Below are 17,249 nucleotides of genomic sequence, written 5' to 3' on the forward strand. Positions count from 1 at the left end.
GAAGGTGGTCCAAGCATTGTCTTAAAATCAAGGGGAGCTCATTCCAGTATCGAGGGCCAAGGTGGGAAAGAGCTCTTCCTCCTAATCTTGCCTTTCTTACTCGAGGCACCACTAGAAGATGTTTAGCACTCAAGCAGAGAGATCTAAAGGGTACATATGGCATGAATTTTTCCAAGAGATAGGAGGGAGCCAGATTAAGCAATGACTTATGGATAGTGCAGCAGATTTTAAATCTGACCCGTTGGCGGATGGGGAGCCAGTGCAGCTTCATAAGAAAAGGGCGAGAAGGGGTCCTGGAAGGAGCATTGAGGACCAATTGTGCCGCTGTATTTTGGACTACCTGCAGTCTGCTCAGTTGGCATCATTGGCGGAGATCAGCAGGCCTTTACAGACGTCCAGACGGCTTAGTACAAGCACCTGGACTAAAGTTTTCCGGGTAGAGTAAGGAAGCAAAGGGAAGACTCGAAAGAGCAGGCCTATTACATGTAAACAGGAACCTGCTGTCTGAGCAGCATGCTCTTTCAGGGTGAGGGCTTGATCCAGATGGATACCCAGATTGTTGACTGTAAATTTGGGAGCGGGGTGGGGGCCTAGATTGGTCGGCCACCATTCTGGTGTCCATAGGAGGCGGGCCTCAAGAGCATAATCTCTGTTTTTCCCACATTACACTGGAGGAAGTTGTTCTTCATCCAGTGGGAGATAGCTCTCATACCATTGGAGAAGGCCAACTGTACAGAAGAAGTACATTTATCAAATGGAAAGAGCAACTGAGTGTCATCGGCATAAGATATGGGAATGAACCCATGCATCCTCGGAATATTGGCCAAAGGAGCAATATAGATGTTAAACAATGTAGGGCTCAAACACGAGCCCTGAGGGACTCCCTTGGACAATTCTGTAGGAGCCGAACAATACGAGCCTAAGTTGACAATTTGGGAGCGAGTTGATCTTCTGAGCAGATAATTTTTTTTTTAACAGAGTTTTATATAGCGCGAACTAGACCCGAACTGAATCGGATATCAGAGCGCTTTACATAGCACCAGTTACGTTACATGAGGACACGCATTCATTTTAGGCACGGGGAGATTAAGTGGTTTGCCCAGAATCACTGGAGGTTTTTGGCGTCGTTACCGAGACTCGAACCCAGATCCCCAGGTCCGAGGTCGAGCGCCCTAGCCGTTAGGCCAGCTCCTCTCCAGAATGCTGGGAGAATGCCGTGGATAGGTCCAACAGCACCACAATCATAGAATGGCCTTTGTCTAGGGTCATCCTGATATTATCCGTGACCGCTAGTAATGCTGATTCAGTGCTGTATTTGGGCCTAAAGCCAGACTGAGAGGGATCTAAACAGACCGTCAGTTCAACATGATTGGAAAGGTGAGTGTTAACATGTTTCTCCATTAGTTTGCTCAAGAACGGAAGGAGCGAGATAGGGTGGAGGTTAGAAAGATCCATCCACAGAACTTTGGTGTTATGGCGGATCGGTCTAACCAGAGCAACCTTCTTCTACAACGGAACATGGCTTTCTTTTAGGGAGAGGTTAATAAGGGATTGCATAGAGGGAGACAGACGGTGTAGCTAGAGATCGAATATCTTTAGCTGGAATAAGGTCAGAAGGGGATCCAGTTTTTATCTTATGAATCAGTAGTTCGACCTCTGCTAATGTGAGTGTGGGAAAATGCTCTAACAGCTGAGGATTTGTAGGATTTAATTGGTCGAAAGCCATAGGGATCTGCAGCTGACTTCCTGCCAAGTTGATTTTTTCATAGATAAACTCTATTTTTTGTGAGAAGTAGAGAGCAATATCGTTACACAGCAGTTGGGAGGGAGCCTCTAGGCTTTCACATGCCTTAGGGCTGATGAAGGATTGAAGAATTTCATGCAGGGTTTTAGGAGAGTTGATGGCTAGGGCTAATTGTGATGCTATATAGGTTTTCCCCCACTAGACCTTGCATGTGGGGGAGAAGCCTAAGGGACAACACTTTACTCAGGATCTTAAAGTCTAGGTTTAGTATGGATAGAGGGCGATAATCAGTTACTCTTGCATCCTTTTTTTGCCTTTTGGTAGGAGTATTACTACTGCATCTCTAGTCGATTCAGTGAGCAGGCCTTTTTTCCAGGCCTCTGCATATACTTTCTCGAGGTTTGGCTCTAGCACCCCTAAGTATGTTTTGTAGAATTCAGCCAGTATTCCATCTGGGCCTGGAGTTTTGCCTGTTGCTAACCCTTTTACCGCAGCGCGGATCTGCTGTGTGGTAATAGGGGCTCCTAGTGCCTCACGGTGTTCCACATCTAGTTGTTGTATCGGTATTTCCAATAGCTAATTATTTAGTACTTCCTTTGTAAGGTTGGAAGGGGCTCCATATAGCGTCTTATAGTAATTACAGAATTTGAGATTAATCAGCGTGGGGGAGTATATGGGCTGCCCGCCGTGTATGTATATCTTAGCATTGGGGGGTCATAGATTTGTCTTTAATGAGCCATGCCAACATTCTACCCGCCTTTCCCTCTACTTCATGCACCTTCGTGATTTAATGCTTACGGCTGTGATTCCTCAAATTCTCTAGTGTGGCGTGGAATTGATTTCTCGCTGCTTGGGCTTCTGCTATGTTTTTCTGATTACCTCCCACTGCATTGTTCAGTACACATAGCTTTTGTTCTATCGTGTGTAACTCTTTGCGTAGTTCCATTAAAGCTCCTATCGATTTTCTGAAGCCTTGCCCTCTCACCACTACTTTAAACGCCTTCCATTCAACCGATATTGTGGATGAAGTCCCTTGATTATTAGTGTAGTATTTTGGAATAGTTTCCGCTAAAGAGTTTTGGTAATGTGCGTCTTCCAGTACTGTTGGATCTAGGCTCCATGTGGGAGCCAGCGGTCTCTCCCCCATTTTGGAGTATAGCGTATTAGTACTGGGCTATGGTCAGAAATGACTTTTTCCATATATTATGTGTGTGACTGCCTGTGATATTCTGTGAGAACATACAAACTGGTCTATTTTGGTGTGTAAGTTGTGCACTGCTGAGTAGTATGAATAAGTGTGATCCACCTCATGGAGCATTCTCCACACATCTAACAACCCCCAATTCACAAGCCATTCCCGCAGGCCAGTTGCAAATTTCCTCATCACTGTCCCTTTCAGGGGAAGGAAGGACCTATCTAGGTGTATGTCTAGTACATAATTAAAATCCCCTCCTAAAAAGAATTTATCAGGTGAAAAAACTACCAAATGTGTAGACAGCATATGGAGGTAGTTCAGCTGCTCTTGATTAGGGGCGTAGATGCTGCCTAGAGTAATTTCTTTACCATAGAGTCTGCCCTCTACCAGGAGATATTGTCCTTCTTTATCAATTATTGAATGTATTAGTTTGAATGATATTCCTGTTCTTATCCAAATTAATGTACCCCTGGCATACGCTGAGTGGGACGTTACGTAGAGTTGACCTCTCCATCTTCCTCTTAACCTATCTATTTCGGACCCTAGTCAGTGTATTTCCGGGAGCAGTGCTATTTGGGCTCCTCTACCTGTAAGATATCTATGGATATTGTTTCTCTTAATTGGCGATCCCATTATCTTGACATTTCAAGATATAACTGCTACCCCCTTTGTGAAGTTAGGTGTGTTTGCCATAGGCATTTGTAAGGGCTTCACACCCGTCTAAGTTCCATCCTCCCCCCCTCCATCAGCCCACAGGCTGGACTTGTGCCCTCTCCATAACATAGGGTGTAGCAGGGGAAAAGGGACAAGGAAAGAAGGGAAAAGGTCAAAAAGAACAAACAAAACCCCAACATCAAGTCCCATGCCACAGGGCAGCAAAGCAACGGACTGTAGTCCAAACTGCACATAACGACTATGTGATATCCGAATATCTCTTCTGGTCAGCCCATGTGGGCTTTACCAGAGGGGATGTGCTTTGTTATGCTGTCTAGTCTCCATACAAACTGCGGCAGCCTGCTATCTGTCATGTAGGTTCAAGAATCCTGATTTAGGGATAGTCCTTTTTAAAGCGAGAGGCGGCTCCCCACCTTTTTTCGCAGCCCCAGCCACTAACCGTCTCCCCTTCTTTGAGGTGGGGTCGGCCCCACATAGTCCCCTCCCTTTTCACCTAGGACCTGTCTATGCTTGAGGCAGTTCATACAAAATAAAGGATATCAAACAATGTGGTCTGCAGTTTGTGGTATCACTTCAGGTAATCTACTCTCCTTGTCTCCAGAGGTGGTCAGATCAGTTCTCACTGATTTTTGTTCCGATGACAAATCTCTGTCTTTGGATGTATGTTGGAAACAAGCATACTGGACCAGTTTCGGAGTAACCCCCTCATCAGGCTGCTTGTATCTGGTCCAGGGAGGACCTGGCCTGGTAATTCAGTCTGGACTGTCCATATGAGAAACAGGGTTAAGACTGATTTGCACAAGGCTATGTCTGAACTGAGGTGGTGAAGTGAGCCAAAGAACAATGATGGATTTAACCCAGCATTAATGAGTTTCTGAAAAGTTTCAGCGCTTCGTCCATCATCTTAGTGTGTTTACATTTTTTTAAACAAAACAAGATCTTACTATCACACAGTGGCTCAGTGGACTAAAGCAGCCACTGCAGGGGCCTGTGTTCGACCTCATGGTCACAGGTTCAAATCCCGGCGGGTCTTCTTGGCCTTTCATCCATTTGAGGTAGATAAAAGGAATACAATTGAGTTGGGTAACAATAAACATCTGTTATTCAGCGCCAGGACACCTTTGAGTAATCGTGCGCTTTACAAATACCCCTGTTATGTTATGTTATGTTAACTATAATATAACTAACTTTTGTTTTAGATTACATCAATTTAACCATTGTTTTTTTCAGTGAATTGCTGGGGTTTTTAACGCAAATTCATATTTTATCCACATACATAAAGCAAATCCTCCTGCGCATGGTATTTGGCCGTGTGTGGCAGGGGATTGTTGCAGGGCATGGCCTATGGTCAGGCCATGAGGTCAACCCGCCACATTCAGCCAAATCCCCATTTCCCTGGGGACCTCAGGCCCTTTCTTGTTTTTAAAGGAGACAGAATGTGCTCAACCCCTTCCCCCATTTAAGGAGGCGATGTGTGGTTTCCCTCTCTGAGCCTGAAGAGGCCCTGGGGAAACCACCCTGTGGGCCAAATACATTATCATTAGATGATGGGGCATGCGGCCCCTTCGATCCCCTAGGCCAAATGGGTCCGGGGTCCCGAAGATCCCATCATCTGGGCCATGCTTTAATTATTGGGGAGGGGGCATGTGGCCCCCTCCCGAGCTTAAAGAGGCACCATCCCCAGGGCAAAATACTAAAGTTAAGGGGAGGGGGCGCACGGCCTCTGTCTCTGAGCCTTAATAGACACCCAAGACCTGACCCTCTGGCGCCAAATGAAATGCGAAAGAGGAGGGAAGCTGTGAGGTCCCCCTCCCAAGCCTTATTAGGCCCTAGGGACCCTATCTCCCAGCATCAAAAGCTATCAAAAGGGATGTGGGCCGCAACCCCTTTCCCCAAGCCTTCTCAAGCCCTACGATCTATTACACGGGGAACCATCCCCCGGGGCCAGAGGTGGGTGCCCCATTGCCCACCCAGGGCTTCCAAACATCACAAAGTTATAGGCCTCTCAGGGAGCCCAGGGATCCCTCCAGGTCCCTGCCTCGTGTGCTAGCCTACATTCTTCCCGCCCAGTGGGTGCAAATGTTTTTTGTTCTTGTTTCTTCTGGGAGGGAGCTATATGTGTTGCCCTGCCTACATCTGCGTGCCTGGTCTCCCTCCTCTTTTTTATGAATTTGGCTCTGGGGTTGGGATCTCAATGACCTTTTAAAGATCGGGGAGGGAGGCAGCAAGGACCCTCACCTTTTTTATAATTACGACCCCAAAGCTCAGGGTGAGGACCTGCGCAGCCCCTCCCCTTTATTAAAGTTTTAGGCCACGGGGAATGGGGTCCCCAGGGCCTAAAATGGACTTATGGAGAGGGGCCCTACTTACACCCCTTTTCCCTAAATGTTTTTATTGGGTTTTTTTGGGGGGTTTTTTAAATGAAGAGACGCTATACTTATTTATGGCCACAATTCTGCTGGAATCCTGTGGTAACGTGGCAAGAAGTGCAAATATAATTTTTTTTTATTTTGGCACCAGGGGGCTCCCTCTGGGTACCCCCACGGGTCATAGATATCCCTATCCTGCGCCCTTAAAGTATTTTTTTCCTAACCTCAGGACAGGGGCATAATTCCCCGAGTCCTGTAATGGCTGTCAGCAACATTTTCCTCATGTTGCTGGCAGTCAGTCAGAGTGCTCCTTACTACAGGTGTCTGAATCCTGCAGGAGCTAATTGGCCCTAACGAAAAAAAGCTCCTGGGCCAATCAGAATGCTAAATTTTTCAAGATTGTGTTCAGGGGATTCGTGCGAGAGTCCCTCAAAACCAACCGTCCAGTCATACAAATATTTTCCCACCTTTATTTTTTCAAAAACTACCTAACGGATTTATACCATATCACACACCACGAGACCAAGGTCTAGATTCCTGCCAAACTTGGGTAGTTAACAAGTTTAGGTAGAGAGCTTAAAAACAGGCATTTGAGGTGAGCAGATTCAGAGTGTCTGTGGTGCTATAGAGTGCTCTATATAAAGAAGCTGATCTCCAACTAAACTTGGGAGTTCATTCCTTCCTTTTTTGCATAATTTATGCAGCACTCTAAGAACGAAAAGGGTATTTTCTTGACCTACGCTGGGTGTTCCCTTGTGTCTTGGCAAAGCTATACCTACCTCTCTGATGAGCACTAAAGAGAGAGAAACACATGTCATTGGGTGCTTTTATTCATTCCAGGTTGGCTATGATGGTCTTTTGCCAATTCACAGCTGTAATACTGTGTCTGGACTTGTAAAAGGCATTTGGTATTTTTCAGGGTGGTGTGGATAGGACTAGCTAATCCTGTGCTTAAAGACTTTGTTGTAAAAATGACAAAAGGTTTTGACAGTTTCCAGCTCGATGTGGATGGCACTGTGCAATCCTCTGCTTAAAAACTCAGCTAGAAAAGCAGACTTTTGACACGAGCAGATTCAGCGTGTGGTGGTGTTGTATTGTGCTCTATATAAACAGGCCTCCCAGTTCCCCAGCTTTTTGTTAGAGGTGTCAGTCTGAAATGCAGCCAAATTTCAGAGGCACATTGGGTTTCACTAGCAGTTCGGTAGGATGCAGTTGTTTCAGAGACAGACTGGGATGTCACTAGTATTAGGTCTGGTTGAATCTGTAGGGTAGTTTCACATGATAACCATCTTCATTTCAGCTCCTGAGAGTAATATGCTTATTTTTATGGGTGATGATTGGCATGGTAGTAGAGTAGCATATGAGTTATGCACAACTCATTTCTAATGCCATCTTTATTTGACATCATGATATACCCACCCATATATATTGCACTCAAATATGCTATATTGTATTCCCTCGGCTGATGGAACTCTTGGATTGTTAGCTGAACATGTCTGGCTCCAGTGATCCAGCCTTTCATCAGAAGAGGGATAGCCCTGCAAGCTTTTATGCAGTTGACCAACTATGCCTTATCCCTGTATAGATTACCTGCTGGTCCACCCCTCAATGACCTATAATGAAATCTTCTTTGTCCACCAGGTCCTTTCCCGGTTCTGAGCCTGATGGTGGGCTCAACTGTCAACAGGCTTGTAAAAGCGAACAATGGAACTGACCACGTCAGTTCCTTCGGCAACATGACCTTGGAAGAAGAGCAGATAATGGTGGCAGCGTCTGTTACTGTCTTGGCTGGAATAGTTCAGGTTGACACAAGGACTGAAGGCATATATGTTTAAGTGTAATATGATTTGTATCATAACAGTGTGTGTTGTTTTTTAACTATATTAATAAGAGAAGAACATTTTGTATGAACTGCATATTCTTTACAACATTCATTTTTTAACTGTCATGGATATTTGTTTTTCTGCTTCTGCCTTTTCTGCTTCTATCTATGTAGCTGCATAGTCCTGTTGCTACCTAGTTTCCTTAACTGAATGAGAACAACACAGCTTCATTGAGTTGTGAAGGTGCCCTCTCAAATTCCAGGATCAAAGTAATTATTGCAGTCATTATGGAAGAGTGCAACACAAACACTCAAACAACAGACCAATTAGGCTCCGGAATGTTAACAGAGATAGTAAATTACAATTAACAAGTCAAAGTGAAAGATCTGTGAAATGTCAGAAGACCCCTCTCCCACCAGCGCCAGCTTCCACAGAAGTATTTATTTATTTATTTATTTTGAAAGTTTTATATAGCGCGGACAAGATCCTTGCGGATATCAGAGCGCTTTACATAGAAGGAGTACATGAGGGAGCATAGTCAGACGGGTAATGACAAACGTCACTGATTATATGAAAGTTAACTGTCTCAAGCTCAACACAGAGATGAAGGAAGGCTTCATCTTTGGGAACAACACCTCACCATGGAACAAGGAATGTTGGCCTGCTAAACTCAGCCCGTCACCTGGCCCGAAAGACCATGCCCACAATCATCTTAGATAGCAGGTTGTCTATAAGGAAATAGGTAAATTCAGTCTAATCTGCCTGCTTCCACGCCCTATACATGCTCCGCAAAAGCTTCCGGTGGCTCCCTGTCAGCACAAGAAGGACCGTCAAGCAGACCCTCCTCACCAGCTGGCTGGACAATGGGAATACAATCTACGCAGGAATCACCGCACGCTTCCTGAAGAGACTACAGACAATACAAAACTCAGCCACAAGACTCATCCTTGAGCTCTTTAGATGGACCCACATCACACCCCAACTCAAGAAGCTACATTTGGCTCCCACTCCAGAAGAGTTGCCATTTCAAGATGTTGGCCCATGCATACAAAGCCCTGCACAACCAAGGACCTGAATACGTGAACAAATATATGACCTTTCACCAACTGACCAGACACCTATGAACCGCCTCCCTCTTCTACGCAGACACCCTTATGCAACAGCGGAAGATGCTCCTTCTCACACCAGACAGATAAAGCTTGGAACAACCTTCCCCTGCACCTCAGGACTGCCTCATCGCTCCAGCAATTTAGGAAAGCACTCAAGACCTGGCTGTTCAAATGAGCAGATCAGCACATCCTCTTGATGATACCAACTTCTATTTTTATTCTAAAAGTAAAATTCAAGACAGAAATGTAATTTATTTATCAATGTGTACATGATAGCATACATTTGATTACATGATCACGGTATATACATAAAAAAAGATCAGCATGCATACATTAATCATCTGCTGGTAAGCAGTTTTTATATCAGGATGTTCTGTTAAAGATATGGATATCCCATATACATAAAAGACAAACAAGTGTTTCCTTGATACAGGGCTTTCTCAAGGCTATGGAAACAGAAAAAAACACAGAAAAACAAAAATAGAGAATAGGAAGAAGACAATGACTGTAGTTAAATCTGCATAAATTCCAACTGGTTTCAACTTCAAGCATTTCTGTTTTGAAATAATCAATAGATCTTTTCAAAAACTCTGGTTTCAACTTCAAGCATTTCTGTTTTGAAATAATCAATAGATCTTTTCAAAAACTCAATAAAGTGGAGAAACTTAAAACAGTTAAAAACTAGCAAATCGTAGTAGGAACATTGTAAATAGTTGGTGATCCTTAGTCATATCCATCTTAAAAGCAGGGATAAAAATATATCTCTATCGAAATTAAACCTTAATTCATCGAGACCGGGTTTGCTGTAATAAAAACTGGTCACAAAAAGTGGTTGCACCTTGTACACCAACTTTTTGTGATGTGTCTTTAATTTTGCTATTCGACCTATACACTGTTAGGTCACATTTCAAAATCTCTAGTCAGAGGGGGTCACAAGGTCCATAACAAAATCTCTAGTCACAGTGGGGATCACAGAATGACCTGTCCAATGTGTGTTAATTAGGCAGGTCGCTATTTGCGACCAACTGTGGTTGTCTGCAAACACAGGGATGGTGGCCTGAAAGTCATAGCAGTCCACCATCCATGCGTTTGCATTCCTAAACTATATTTATCTTTAAATGGTCAATTTTCCTTTAAGGTATTAGCGCTGCTTTAAAAAACACTTTTGGGAAGACATGATGGGAGGGAGGTAATTAGGGGGTCGAGCACCATTCCTGTTCCCCCAGAGACAGCCTCTCTCTGGAATAAGTTGCCACCCTTCCTCAATTCCATTTCCTTCTCCTTGATTGTTCATGGTTTGGTAAATCAGATTCTAAAACTCTGTGCATGTAGGATAAATAGACTTTTTGAAGGAGACTTTTTGGGAAAAGTATTTCTTAAATCTCACATCACTACTGGATTACCAATGCAATTACTTCACTTCGAATCCAAAATGGAGATTGTTTACTTTTGTTTCAGAACATATTACACATACTTGATTAATTTTTGCTAGGAAAACCTATAAACACTTGTTTTTTGAATTTCAAATACTAACTGTGAATCTTGTCTGCAGTATGGCTCTCATGATATGGATGATATGGCTCTAAATATAAAACCACAACTCATGATATGGCTTATTTGGCTCTAAATATAAAACAATATCTGACTCATTTTTTTTTTTAATTTCCATATTTTATGTCCTCAAAAAAGTTGTAAGTCAAGATCAGGGAGGGTTCTTGTAATCTAGGACCTAGAGTACACGTTGTCTGCTATGCTTTAACTCGATGGCATTGGCAGTGGGGACTTTGGCCACTATGCAATGAAAATGAAACACGATTGTGAGCTTACAGACAGATAAGGTAACCAGTACTAGATTATCTGGTTGCAGGATTTACTGTGTGTACAGTTTGCCACTATTTCTTTTACCTTGAGGTTAAATACAGAGTTTGATATCAGAAAGAAATGGTACTAAAGCACATGAATCAGTCCCGCCAGACCATGGGTACTCACAAACATTTTCCAAGGGGCCAAAAGGGTTTGGTCTGTGGTTTGACTGAGGGCTGCATTGATGCCAACAGGTTGGGGGAAGTCAGGGTGTAGGGGAGGTGGAGCATATACATCTAGTGGCTGAATTGCACAATGTGAAACTACAAAACCTGGGATCAATCCCTGCTTCCCCACTTGACCAAATAGTGTTATTCTAGGCAATTGTTTTGTTACACTTTCCCTCTTTTTTGTTCACTATCACATTTAAGTGGACCTTGAAATACATGACTTCAGGATGTGCACTGTACGAAACCTTCTCCTGTGCATGATTTAATAAAGTATAATGTTGTGCATGTACAATAGGAACCCAGGCCACCCAAAGAATACACATAACAAGTGACGTGCATCTTGGTTCACTATTGTGATTGTTGTCAGTGTGGATGAAAGGAAATTGATGTTTGAAAAATATCACTCATTGGTCTTGTCGGTAGAACACAACATTCCTCCAAGTTGGATGGATCATTATGTGGTGGGGTTTGGAGTGCAGGGCGAAAAGGTGGAAAAGATTAAATAAGATATATGCACCACCTATAGAAGGTAGAATACAATCTCCAGCCATGAGTTGAAGGAAGCTCTTAATTTTTCTCTGGCTAAAGGACTTAGCAGCCAGGGTCAGACAGCAGAGGATTTTAATAAATGGGTGAGGTCAGCTATTGATATGGTAGCTCCCATTATTAACAAAATGAAGGAGAGGAGGAAAACGTCTGCCCTTTGGTTCTCATAAAGTTTGAAAGACCTCCAACGGCAATGGGTTGAAAGACCACCAACGGTGGAGAATGTTACCTATCTCAGAAGAAAAGGATGAACATAAAGAGGTAATAAAAAAATACAGTAGTGCAATCAAAGAGACAAAATCTTCGTACTTCCCTCTTAAAACATAATCTGTGATAAATGTACCCAGGGAATTGTTTAAGGTGGTGAGTGATCTTGCATCGCCATCCGCTCAACAGGAGTCTGAGAACTCTCAAGATTTCTCCAATATGGTGGCCTCGTTTTTTAAGGATAATAACTTGAAGATCCTCCCTGAATTCCTAGTCGCTTAGGACTGCACAGCTCTCTGATCTGTGAAAGATGCTTCCTCCGGGCGTGCCCCTACTAATGGCAAATTGTCCTCTCTTTTTCTAGTTTATATCTCTCTTGAGACAAATTACTTCAGGCCCCCAGAAGATTCTTGCCCACCTATGGTGATACAGCTTGCACCAGACTTAATTTCTGCTTTTTTGCGAAATGTTAGGTTCAGGTGCTGGAATTTAGAGTCCAGAGTTTATCCCTGGTGCTGGAAAGAGGCAAATATCATTCCCCTTAAAAAGAAACCAGATGGGGACACTGAACATTTGAAAAATCTCTATCCTATCTCCCTGTTGCCTGCAATCCATTCGCTGCCAAGTGGATCAGGAAGGTACAGTCATTCTAGTAATGCTAGATTTATCCATAGTCTTCACCTTCATCTCTTCACTGCGATTGGTTCAAAGAAGACTGCATCAGGGCGGGCTCGGGGATTCTGCCTTGAATCCATTGTAATAATATCTGGTGAACAGGATCCAGATAGTGAGCTATGGGGACTTCAGGGCTAAACCTTTCTAGCTCGCCTGTGGTGTCCAGGAAGGGTCCTCCCTCAGTCCCACATCATTTAATCTTTATGTGCCCCCCTGGCAAAACCTTTTTGCTCCTTTGGTTTTCAGGTTTTGTCCTATGCAGACAATACCCAAATCATTGTTTCTATATCTGGTGATTGGGAAGTAGCAGACAAGTTTAGGTCTTGTACGGTAGAAGTCAGCACCTGGATGAGAGACACTTGTCTCAAGATGAACGCAGAGAAGACCAAGATTGTGGTTTACAAGATGGAGAACTCGGTTTGGACTGACCACTGGTGGCAGAAACCATGCAGTCCACTACCTGCTAAAAACCTAGGGGTGATTTTCGATAACACTCTGACATTCAACTTTCAGGTCAATAGGACAGTGAACTCCATTTGTGGACATCAACAGCTCGAAGAAGTTCTTCTCCTTCCACACCGAGGAGTTAAGAGTGTCATTGGTCAGTGCACTGATAATATCTCGTATTTCAAAGTGAACCAGTATTCGCGTAACAAACTTCAGCTCATCCAAAATGCGGCTGGTAATGGGCGTTCCTAAACATCTCTCGGTGAGGGAGAGATTGCGGACACTGCACTGGCTGCCAGTGAAGAAGCGGCTGATCTTTAAAGCTCTGAGTCTGGTTTTTAAGGCCCTCAACCAGCACAGCTCCTATTACTTAAGAGCCATTGTCAACTGGTATCTTCCCAGCAGACATTTGAGATCGGCTGGGCAGAGGAAAGTGATTGTTCCCTGTTCCTGAAAGGCCAGATGAGGTGAGCGTGACTTCTCTGTGGCAGTGGCTAGGAATACTCACCCTGCACATATTGTTAGCATTAATTCTTACTCCGTGTGTCACAAGCATGTGAAACCTGGCTTTTCTCACAACCATAATGGGCTTTGGTGGTCTCCCCCATTTATTCTTGCTGGTTATAGCCTTTGATGCCTTTTGGTTATATGTGCTTTACAAATTACAAAATTACAATTACAATTTTTAAAAAAACAACACTTCGCAATGCTCTGCATGTTCATGAAATACACTTTTTGCATTTTTAAGAGCCTTTATCATAATTACATATTTTTGTTGCAAGATGTCTTTAACAATGAAAAAGTTCCTAAAGTTGTGTGCAGAGGGAAACCTTAATGACTTCCTTTCTTTAACTTCAATTAACCTGAAAACAAATGCTCGCCCATTTAATGAACATCTTTTTAATGTTAGGGCTGATTCGAGTTTTGAACAGCGGCCTGCATCTAACAGTCAGGAGGGCCGCATGCGGCCCCCGGGCCTTACTTTGAGTACCACTGTGACTTAGGCAATGATATTCTTAGCTTTATTCTTCACCAAGTGTTCATATTACATACACCACATCTCCAAAAAGCAGCAGGCACGTGTTTGGTCTACAAGACTTTTCAAAGCAGCGCCATTCCATTATGACACAGACAGTGAATCCTTTAAGGCACTCAGGTAGCCTATGGTCGCTGTCACCCAAATGTCCGGTGGTCAAACAAATAAGCAACAAGGGTACCATTTATGACTGGGATCCCCCAGACACATTTGATGTCCTAATACAAGGTGACCATAGCTTGCTTCCCAAATCTCACTGGAGGACGAAGTCTGCCTACAAAGTAGTAGTAATTCCCACAAGTGTCCTCACCATGTAAGCCAAATCCGGCAAAAAAATGTAATGATGGACGGGACGTGATAAGCCTCGCTATGGTAGTCCGTGGCTGAAAGCAGGTTAAAAAAACTTTGCTCACCTTTACTCCTGACATATTATTGTCTAAGAGAACTGTTGGGACTTGCTTGTGTGCTTCAATACCATTTCTTTCCTAAACTTACCGTGCTGGGACCTTGCTCCAGGACAGATTTTTCACCCATGGATACAGGAATGTCAGTACCAAGTGAGCACAACCATTGGGACAGTCTTTATCTTTTTGACTTCATTTCCTTCTATTCCTCCTATTTTGACCACATATTTGATGTGTAAACCCTATAGCATAAGCAATCATATTGTTTTGTGTAGAGAGCTAAATATCCACTGGCACAATCATGGTCCCCCCCTATTTTGTTCTGCACTAAATAAGACCCCCAGAAACTCATATTTTAGTTTCATGTTGTGGTAAAACATGTAGCAGCAAACTTTGGGGGATATGTACAAGGAAGTGGAGGAGAGAGGCGTTAGCCTTCCTGGTTTAACGCCTCTCTCGTCCTCTTCTGAAACACAAGGTTGCACCATATTTACATGAATGTGGTGTAGCCTTGCGTTTCCCCCTGCGATGGCGCTAAGTTTAGCAACTTAGCGCCAAGGCAGGCACCCTTGCACTCTGGTGCAAGGGTGTCTTTGTGCAGTGGAAGATTGTTTATGTGTAGGAAGGTGTCCCTTCCTGCACATAAACAATCCTAGAAATGCCATTCTGTCACTTTCATGTGTGCTGCTTCATGCAGCACACATGAAGTGACAAATTGGCATTTTAAAAAAAAGTTTATGTACAGGAAGGGGAACCTTGCTGTACATAAACAAACAAAGGCATTTTGCTTTTTCCATGTGTGCTGCACAAAGCAGCACATATGGAAAAATCAAAAACGAGAAGAAATAATGCATTTATCCTCGTTTCGCCATCGTATGACCAGTTTTTACTTGGTCTTAATTTTGTTGCTGCCTCCTAAGTACGCCACCCTTGTACATAGGGGGCAGCGTCAAAATGAATGGGTGTTGCAGTGGAACGCCCACCGCAGCACCCACTGCCCACCCCTTTCACCCTAACCCTAGCGTGAAAGGGTGCCTTATGTACAAGGCAGCGTTAAGCCACGTTAAGCGGCTTAACGCTGCCTTGTACATAAGGCGCAGCCCCTATCACCACCACAACGTCACTATAGGTGAAGTTGTGGTGGAGATAGGGGCTTGTACATATATCCCTTTATGTCATCTACAAAACATAGGTTTGCATCCCAGTACGTTGATTCAGCCTAGCATCCTTTCAAGGACAAGTAAACTATTTGCTTGGGTCATAACGTGATATGCACCACTTAACCCCTCCCACGCTTATGACGGAACTGCTCCGTCATGGCCCTCGGGTGGGCTGTGCTGGGGACGGAGCGGTTCCGTCATGGCCCGCTCACGGCGCCTGCGTGCCGCTGATTTCGCACCTGCGCTGACGTTCTAAAGAACGGGGGGGCCATGACGGAACTGCTCCCTCACAAGCACAGCCCACCCGAGGGCCATGAAGGAGCGGTTCCGTCATAAGCGTCGGAGCGCCGCGCGGCCGCCCCACCCCACCCCCTTAGCGCTGGGGCGGAATAGCCGCTGCAGCGAAAGGGTTAAACACTTAGATGTGTGCCAGTATTAAAACAGTCCAAAGCTGTCACTTGTTAGCCATACGTGTCGGCACTGCTGGCACCAGCCATCTTGGCGTTAATTTGTTTTAAGTAAGGGAACTTCATATCATATCCAATGTAAACACTTCATAGCGAGGACTACAAAAATAGGGAAGTTTTGAGCGGTTTCCAATAGTTTCCTAAATTATTAACAGAAAAATGGAGAGCTCATTATATTTCCACACATCATATCTGCTGTAGGAAATTTGATTATTAAACTGTGGAAGGGAAAGGTCACCGTTTGAGGTGCAACAAGGCCTCAGGAGGACGATTACCACTTTGATCCTCATAACAAGGGTCCCTTTATCTCCCCAGGTCTGTTTTTGTTTCAGCCAGAGAATTTAGATGCTAAAAGTAGCTGAAATCTCAGAGGCAAGAGGAGGAATTTCCAGAGAGTTGGACCTGGAATTGCCAATTCCCCCGATAATTCCTTTTTGCTGTTGGGCCGATCAGGTCACATTTTTAGCCCACTGGTAAATCTAGCCCCAAGCAGCTGTGGGGCAGAGTTACCAGGTTATTTATAATAATGCTATAAAAAGTAAACTCATTTGTATACGGAATCCTTGTTGCATCTTGGTTAGCTACATTGAAGTATCACGGCTTTCCACAAAGAAATAGATTGGGTAAATGTACAACAATTAACCAAAAAAACAAATGAGTTACAAAAATAAAGAACGTAAAGCATATGGTCCATGCCAAACACTGGCGGTACAGAGCAATGAAATCTGGAGAAATATGGCAAAAAAAATCAACTTCCTTATGTGGACAATATGTAAAGGGCATCTCTACTACCCAATACCTCTGAATTCCTTAACCATGAACATCATGCAGCTATGTGGCACCTAGGAGGAGAGCACTCCACGTGGTATCAGTACCTCCATGCAGAACCAGTCCAGATCACGTAGGCCGCTCCAGCAATATGTGTTTCCAGACTTTCAAATTGTGGGTAAACGTATCGTTGTATGCTTCTTTAATGGAAAGTTACTCTATCCAGGACTATTTTCAACTCATCGTGTGATGGATAAGGAAACAAACCACTTTAGTGCTGCAAATTCTCACCTGTGTGAGCCACTGCATGAGCAGCCCCAAAATGTCATCACCATCCTGCCCAAAAATAAATAGTTTAGTTCGAAGCAGTGCTTGTGATGTCAAGCGTTGATCTTCTTCCGCCCTTCCATAATGAGAAGTTGTGCTGTGATTCAGTAGCGAGTGTAACAGAGCAACATACCCTCTCACACCAACTCATCCCTCACCACACTCTCTTTGAAAGAAAATGGAGTTTCTTGAGTATCACAAATGTGTATGCATGAATGGTGAGCCCTAGGTCTTTAGTCTGCATTTTTAACGAATATCTGCCAT

The 17,249-nt window shown here is 43.9% G+C and overlaps 1 protein-coding gene across 1 annotated transcript in view; it reads left to right on the top strand.

Moving 5' to 3' along the window:
• The window catches only part of LOC144822567 (chloride anion exchanger-like), a 327,927-nt gene that overhangs the window by 94,594 nt on the left and 216,084 nt on the right, over positions 1–17,249 (top strand). Inside the window, exon 5 of the mRNA XM_078680252.1 lies at positions 7,625–7,785. Within this exon, the coding sequence (XP_078536378.1) occupies positions 7,625–7,785 (161 nt within the window). The remainder of the gene's footprint in view (positions 1–7,624; positions 7,786–17,249) is intronic.

This window comes from Lissotriton helveticus, chromosome 1_1 (genome assembly GCF_964261635.1).
Source record: "Lissotriton helveticus chromosome 1_1, aLisHel1.1, whole genome shotgun sequence".
Lineage (NCBI taxonomy): Eukaryota > Metazoa > Chordata > Amphibia > Caudata > Salamandridae > Lissotriton > Lissotriton helveticus.